This window comes from Bufo bufo, chromosome 1 (assembly GCF_905171765.1).
Source record: "Bufo bufo chromosome 1, aBufBuf1.1, whole genome shotgun sequence".
NCBI classification, from domain to species: domain Eukaryota; kingdom Metazoa; phylum Chordata; class Amphibia; order Anura; family Bufonidae; genus Bufo; species Bufo bufo.
In genome coordinates, this window is record NC_053389.1 from 31,717,267 (window position 1) to 31,725,252 (window position 7,986).

The 7,986-nt window shown below is 43.8% G+C and overlaps 1 protein-coding gene across 2 annotated transcripts; it reads left to right on the forward strand.

Moving 5' to 3' along the window:
* The first annotated feature begins 3,005 nt into the window (after positions 1 to 3,005).
* LOC120986810 (zonadhesin-like) lies at positions 3,006 to 6,857 on the forward strand. Of its 2 annotated transcripts, none has more exons than XM_040415514.1 (4): positions 3,006 to 3,068; positions 3,987 to 4,055; positions 4,453 to 4,494; positions 6,267 to 6,857. In XM_040415514.1, exons 2-4 carry the CDS (start codon positions 4,016 to 4,018, stop codon positions 6,629 to 6,631), a joined length of 447 nt encoding a protein of 148 aa, XP_040271448.1. In that variant the 5' UTR covers positions 3,006 to 3,068; positions 3,987 to 4,015; the 3' UTR covers positions 6,632 to 6,857. The 2 variants fall into 2 exon arrangements, with proteins under 2 accessions (XP_040271448.1, XP_040271449.1); XM_040415515.1 differs by having other exon boundaries at positions 6,270 to 6,857.
* Positions 6,858 to 7,986: the final 1,129 nt, after the last annotated feature.

Genomic DNA, 7,986 nt, shown 5'->3' on the forward strand with positions numbered 1-7,986 from the left:
CTGTATACAAGATGAGATATGGCCTCTATCCTGGATAAAAGTTGAGATAAAACCTCTACCCTGGATACAAGATGAGATACGGCCTCTAGCCTGGATACAAGATGAGATAAGGCCTCTAGCCTGGATACAAAATTAGATACAACCTCTAGTCTGAATACAAGATGAGATAAGACCTTTAGCCTGGATACAAGATGAGATACGGCCTCTAGCCTGGATACAAGATGAGATACGGCCTCTAGCCTTGATACAAAATGAGATATGGCCTCTAGCCTGGATACAAGATGAGATATGGCCTCTAGCCTGGATAGAATATGAGATATGGCCTCTAGCCTGGATGCTAGATGAGATATGGCCTCTAGCCCGGATAGGATATGAGATACCGCCTCTAGCCTGGATACAAGATGAGATAAAACCTCTTGCCCGGATACATGAAGAGATACGGTCTCTAGCCTGGATACAAGATTAAATACGGCCTCTAACCTTGATACAAGATGAGATATGGCCTCTAGCCTGGATTTAATATGAAATACGGCCTCTAGCCTAGATACAAGATGACATAAAACCTCTATCCTGGATACAAGATGAGATACGGCCTCTAGCCTGGATACAAGATGGGATACGGCCTCTAGTCTGGATACAAGATGAGATATGACCTCTAGCCTGGATACAAAAAGAGATATGGCCTCTAGCCTGGATACAAGATGAGATATGGCCTCTAGCCTGGGTACAATATGATATACGGCCTCTAGCCTGGATACAAGATGAGATAAAACCTCTATCCTGGATATAAGATTAGATATGGCCTCTAGCCTGGATACAAGATGAGATATGTTTATAGAGTGATAAGGGCCGGCGCCACCTGTAAGGCGACCTAGGCAGCCACCTAGGGCGCAGTTTAGCAGGGGGCGTCGGCCCCGCGCAGTTTAAAATAAAAGCGTTGCCGCAATTTTTTTTTTTCAAAGTACGGCGGGCGGCGGCGGGCCCTCCCCTGCATCGGGCGGCTGCCGCACTGCCCAGAGAGAGGGACTTACAGGAGGGAAGCGCCTCTAATGTAGCGTGTTCAGTCAGCGATACAGGAGCATTTGTTTTCTGTACTCGGCCGGACTGACAGGAAGTGCTCACTTAGTGTGCACTTCCTTTTAGTCCGGCCGGGTACAGGAAACAAATGCTCCTGTACCGTGGACCGAACAGAGCTCAGCCACACTACACTAGAGGTGGGGGGGAATGTGAGTGAGAGTGACAAGGGAGTGGGGGGAGGAAATGATGAGAGTGACAAGGGAGGGGGGGGAAGGAAATGATGAGAGTGACAAGGGAGTGTGGGGGATGAGAGTGACAAGGGAGGAGGGGAGATGATGAGAGTGAAAAGGGAGTGAGGGGAAGAATGAGAGTGACAAGGGAGTGGGGGGGAATGAGAGTGACAAAGGAGGGGGGATGAGAGTGACAAGGGAGGGGGAAGAGGAAATGATGAGAGTGACAAGGGAGTGGGGGGAAGAATGAGAGTGACAAGGGAGGATGGACGAGAGTGACAAAGGAGGGGGAAAATGAGAGTGACAAGGGAGGGGGGGTGAGAGTGACAAAGGAGGGGGGGGAATGAGAGTGACAAGGGAGGGGGGAAATGAGAGTGACAAGGGAGGGGGGGAATGAGAGTGACAAGGGAGGGAGGGGAGTAAATGAGAGTGACAAGGGAGGGGGGGAAGAGAGTGACAAGGGAGGGGGCGGGAAGAGAGTGACAAGGGAGGGGGGAATGAGAGTGACAAGGGAGGGGGGGGTAAGAGTGACAAGGGAGGTGGGAGAGTGACAAGGGACGGAGGGGGGGGGGGGAGAAGAGAGTGACAAGGGAGTCCCCAGAGCCAGACTGCAGCCAGAGACCAGATCATCTTATTGTCCTGGTGGTAAGTAGACAATGCAATATGTTTATTATGTAATTGTTTAGTTATTAATACTACATTGCAAACTAATTTACCTCACATTAAGGCTCCATTCACACGTCCGCAACGTGTTTTGCGGATACACGGAGCCGTGGATCCGCAAAACACTGAAAGCGGCAATGTGAGTTGCCGACACTAATAGAATATGCCTGTTCTTGTCCGCAATTGCGGACAAGAATAGGACATGTTCTATTTTTTTGTGGAACGGAAGTGCGGACACGGAAGTGCGGATCCGCAATTTCGTGTCCGGGCAGCACATCATGCTGCCCCATAGGAATGAATGGGTCCGCAATTCCGTTCCGCAAAAATGCAGAACGAAATTGCGGACGTGTGAATGGAGCCTAAAAGGACACTATAGTCCCAGAACCAGTACAGTTTAATGTAGTGGTGCTGGTGTCTATAGGCTGTTCCTGCAGAGAACAGACACTGTGCAGTACTGGTGTAAAGGACACTATAGTGCCAGGAAAACAAACTCATTTTCCTGGCACTACATAGTTGTTAGGAGTGGGGCACCCTCATGTCCCCCTCCCACTGGGCTGAAGGGGTTAAAACCGCTTCAGCCACTTACCTTTCTTCAGCGCCGGCACTGGGAACTCTTCTCCCCGATCCTCCTGTCAGCTGCGCATGCGCACACATTCAAAACTATGTTCCGCGTCTTCCCACTGTAATTTTCACAGTGAGAATCGCGGAAGCACCTCTAGCGGCTGTCAGGGAGACGGCTACAAGAAGCTGGATTAACCCTAAGAGAAACATAGCAGTTCTTTTAATTTAAATGCTGAGAAAGGGGTGGAACATGATATGGGCATTACATCTGATAAGGGGGGGGGGGGGGGGCAATTTTTATCTTGCCTAGGGCGGCAAAAATCCTTGCACTTGCCCTGAGAGTGAAGAATACCACAACTGAACATCTTCATTTTAGCCTCAGGGCTCGGTGACCTATGTATAGAGCACAATTAATACGCTGACAGACATTGCATCCTACTTCCTCAATATGAAATAATTTCAGGTCAAAGTGTGCAACAGAGAAATATGCAAATATGCAAATAATCATATAAGCAAATCTAACAGATCAGAGTCCTATAAGTCATTCCGGATAACTCAGTCCAGCAGTCAGGACACAGACATCACCCCAGCTGATAGGTAAAGATCTATCTATTATCTATCTATCTATCTATCTATCTATCTATTATCTATCTATCTATCTATCTATCTATCTACAGTATCTATCTCTCTCATATCTATCTATCTATCTATCTATCTATCTATCTATCTATCTATCTATCTATCTATATATCTATCATCTTTCTCATATCTATCAAATCAAATCAAATCAGCTATATTGGCAGGACTAAATACATTTTAGCATTGCCAAAGCAAGTGGGAAATAATTGGGTAGGGATGGGGACATATACAGGGTGGGGGTATAGGAGTCCATGGTATATCAGGCTCCTCTCAGTCTATGGCAGGCAGTAATATATTGAGCTGCTGTGGCCGCTGTGTTCTCCTCTCCCCCCAGCAGTTTGGAGAGTCTCTCTTCCTCCTCCATGGAGGTGAAGTCTGGGCAGAGATCAGACAGTCTCCTGAAATGAGCCTCCCTCACTGCTGAGTATTTGGCGCACCCCAGCAGGAAGTGAGCCTCATCCTCCACGGCCTCCTGGTTGCACTGCTGGCACAGTCTGCTCTCCCTGGGCATGTACTTCAATGAGCAGGCTGTGGGCGCTCAGTCTGTACCGGCTCAGGATGTGTCAGTCTCTTGGATTGGGGAGTTTCTCCAGATATGGGGCAGTCTGTACTCCCTCTACAGGCTCCGGTATACTGTCAGCTTCTGTGATGTTCTTATGTTGTTCCTCCAGACGCTAATCTATCTGTCTAATGTATCTATCTATTATTTACCACCTATTTATCTATCTATCTATCTATCTCATATCTATCTATCTATCTCATATCTATCTACTATATCTATTCCCTTTGTTTTAGTCCATCACTAGTTGTATTATATTTCTTCTTCTGCTTTCCATAGATGCATAGCTTATCACTAGTCTGTATTGTTCTCCTCAGTCACCTCCACTTTCCTATCTACTGAAAACATGGTTTTCCTGAGAATTTCTGTGGTCTTCTTGGTGGCTGGTGAGTATTTATGGGACTTTTGGCGGCTCGTGGTGGAGATGTAGGAGCGCACATCATCCCCCCCATCATGTCTGCAGTCTTATACATTCACTGCTGACTCCAGAAAGCACTTCAGAATGTAGAATAGGATCATATTGATATAAAAAAGCCCCCCCCCCCCTCCCCATTGTATAGAGTTTCTTCTTTAAAGTGGTTGCCCACCCTCAAAACCATGTTATGTTAGATTACTGTTCATATCTTTGGTGGATTATTTATGTCATGATATGCTGCACTTCATATAATGTGTAAGATGACGTTTACAAGCTTACTGACTGCTGCATGTGGAATTAAACCATTGCTTTCTATCTAAATTAAAAACAAAAAATGCAATAATAACGACTAACTTTCCCCCGTTTAGTCTTGCAGTGGCAGGCGGACTGCAACGTCTTACCAACCTCAGGTAAGCAGAATGTACAGTTATGTAGAAACAATGTAACACGTTCTAATAAACTAGAGAGACAGTAGGGAGCGCGGCTTTTCAGATAACACGTGAAAGAGAGGAGGGCTGCTGCAAATAGAATGAGAAAGAGAGAGAGAGGGAGGAGGAGACATGCTGCAAAGAGCAGTAAAAAGAAAGGGGTGATCTGCTGCAAAGAGAGAGCAGAAAGAGAGTGAAAAGAGGTGAAGAGGTGCTGCAAACAGGGAGAAAAGTAGAGAAGAGTGCTGCTGTTGAGAGTAAACAGTGTGAAAGCGGCTGAAAAAACTAAGAGAGAGGAGAGGGCTGCTGCAAAAAAAAAGAAAAGAAAGAAAGAAGAGACATGCTGCAAAGAGCAGTAAAAAGTAAGGGGTGATCTGCTGCAAAGAGAGAGCAGAACGAGAGTGGAGCCACTCCTAAGAGTAATAAAGAGAAAAGTGAAGGAGTGCTGCTGTTGAGAGCACACAGGGGGAAAGCAGCTGGAAATACCAGAGAGGAGAGAGCTGCTGCAGAGTGAAAAAGAGAAAGATGGAGCGCTGTCGCAGGGGAAAGACAGAGAGAGAAAGGAGCCTGTGCAGAGGTAGCGAAGTGAGAGGGTCCAGCCACTGCCAAGAGTGAAAAATGAAGAGCTGCTGCAAAGGGAGAGAAAGAGAGAGCTGCTGTGGAGGGAGAGGAGGAGACCTGCTAAACATGCAAAGAGAGAGGAGAGAGCTGCTCCAAAGATAGAGACTGTGAGAAGAGAGACTGCTGCTGAAAATACAAGAAAATACAAAGAGAGGAGAGATCTGCTGCAAAGACAGAGAAATAAAATTATATAGAGGTTGATGCAAAGAAAGAGTTGGTGGAGAGGGAACCTTTGCTGCAAAGAGCCAGGTAGAGAAAGAAAAGAGAGAGAGAGAGAGAGATATGGGAGAGCAGAGTCACATAGAGAGAAAGAAAGAAAAGGAGAAAAAGAATGACAATGGCATAAGTCTAAGAAAGTAGAAAAACTGAAAATGAGAATGAACCTAAACTAATACCGTGTATCCCAATACATATAAAAATATGTAGAATCATCATGTTTACAAACTACTAATATAAGCAGGCTCAAGGGATACTGTATATACCTTCGCCACGTGCAGTGTGGTCTTGTAAATGGCCCCGAAGCATGGACTGTATTTTGTGTACTATAGTATATCCCTTGATGAATTTTTATATGTCTTTTTTACTATAGATATCAGATTGAATTAATTCTCATTTTTAATTTTTAATTATTCATTTCTGGGATATTATTTGGTGGGAGCCCATGATATTGAAATCCTCCGCTAATAAAACATAAATATAATCCCTTGTGTTTTAATATAATTTTTTGAAAAGTAAATGAGTCTCTGGCGGTAGTAGCTTACTTGCTGTGAGCCAAAATGGAGAGCAGTGACTGTCACAGTGGCAGCTTCATCTGTCCATGTATTACACACTTAATACTATAGTGGCCACCACAGGGGAACTTCTTCTGTAATATCAGCCGATTGCCAGGGGGCTCAGGAGCCAATCAGTATGTTTTTAGAATTTGTGGGATTAAACTTGGTAACCCATAGAGAACCCACAATACATCAGGAAGTTATTTGTGAGACTTGTTACCTACCATATACAATTTACAGAAGACCCCAATGTTCACCAGTGACCTACCATATTAAAAAGGAGAAAAAGAAAATTGTACTTCTGTAAAACTGACCTTGTCATTGGTAACAATTTCCTAACACTAGATGTTCTGTCTTCAGCAGTTCCACAATGTCCACCAGACCAGCATTATGGAATAATTGGAGGATGTGATCTAACATGTGACTCTGTGGACCTTGGAACTATATGCCTACCTTATGCATATAGAGGCTGTAGATGCAATGATGGGCTAATACCACAGAGCGGAACCGATGAATGTGTTAAGCCAGAAGATTGCAACGCAAAATGCGGACCCAATAAGCACTATGAACCCTGTGGATCAAACTGTCAACCTAAATGTGGCAACCCAGATGTCCCTTCAGACTGTGGATGTTCTCCAAGATGTGTCTGTGATGAAGGCTACATATTATCTGGTTTTGATTGTGTGAAGAAAACTGATTGTCCTACTGATTCCAACTCTAATTAGCCATAGCTTGTTGGTAGGTCTATAGTCATGGAGCACGAGACAATGAGCTTTTAGGTTGGGCTCTGTAGCCAAGATCAGAAAGTTTCATATAACAATGTTCCCATAATATTCAGTATGCAAGTTACTCTGTTTCTCACATGATACATGATTGAATCTTAAATTATGTAATAATTTAATCAAGGATTCTGATTCCATTATATGTAACAATAAAAACTGACTGATGATAGACATGTGGATGTGATAGATTTTGTTGGACCCCACAGGAACTTCATAGAGTTTATTAGAAATGGGCCATGAAAATAAAAAATAAGATGTTTCCAATACCATGTCGTTTTACATCAAAACTTTTCATTTGCAACAGAAGAAAAGGAACCCCACAAATTGTTCCATACTTCCTTCTCTTAGTACAACAATACCCCATATTTGGTTATAAACTACTGTATGGGCACACATTAGGGCTCAGAAGAGAAGGAGAAGCATTTGGCTTTTAAAGTGCTGATTTTGCTAGAAAGGGTTGAGGGTACCATAACACATAACACCCCTAAGATACATGTTAGAGATCAGAGAAGAATTAAAAATTTTTTCACTTTTCACTTCTTCACAAAGTGCATTAATTTATAAGTAGTGGGTGCAATGAGAGGGTCCGGCAATTGTGTCATCATTGTACCCCTCGAATGCCATATTCATACATGATCACGGCATGTGATAGCAATAATCGGTTTTAAAATAAAATAAAAAAATACATTTAATCATACTTATCTCATCCATTTGTTCGTGACAGTCCGGCCGCCGCCATCTTGATTAAAAATCTAGTGCAAAATCTTGCGCGACCTTTCATGGCGTCACCATGGTGGCTGGGGTGGCAACGTCATATGTCACCGCACGCCGGATTTCATGCGAGATCTTTAATCAAGATGGCGGCGGCCGGACCGTCGAGAGTAGGGATGAGCAAATCTACTTTGGATGAAACATCCAAAGTCGATTCACATAAAACTTTGTTCTAATACTGTACGGAGCAGAAGCTCCGTACAGTATTAGAATGTATTAACTCTGATGAGCCAAAGTTATTGCTTTGGGAAGTCTCTCAAGACTTCGCACAATAATTTCATAAATTAATTTGTACTGTGAAAAAACATTTCCCGAACTCGTGTTCAATAAGTGGTATCTTGAAACCAAACCCAAGTTTGTGAAATAGTTTTTTACAGTATAAATAAATTTATGAAGTTATTACGTGAAGTCTCGCGAGACTTTGCGAAGCAATAACTTTGGCTCATCAGAGCCAATACATTCTTATACTGTACGGAGCTCCTGCTCCGTACAGTATTAGAACAAAGTTTTATGTGAATCGACTTTGG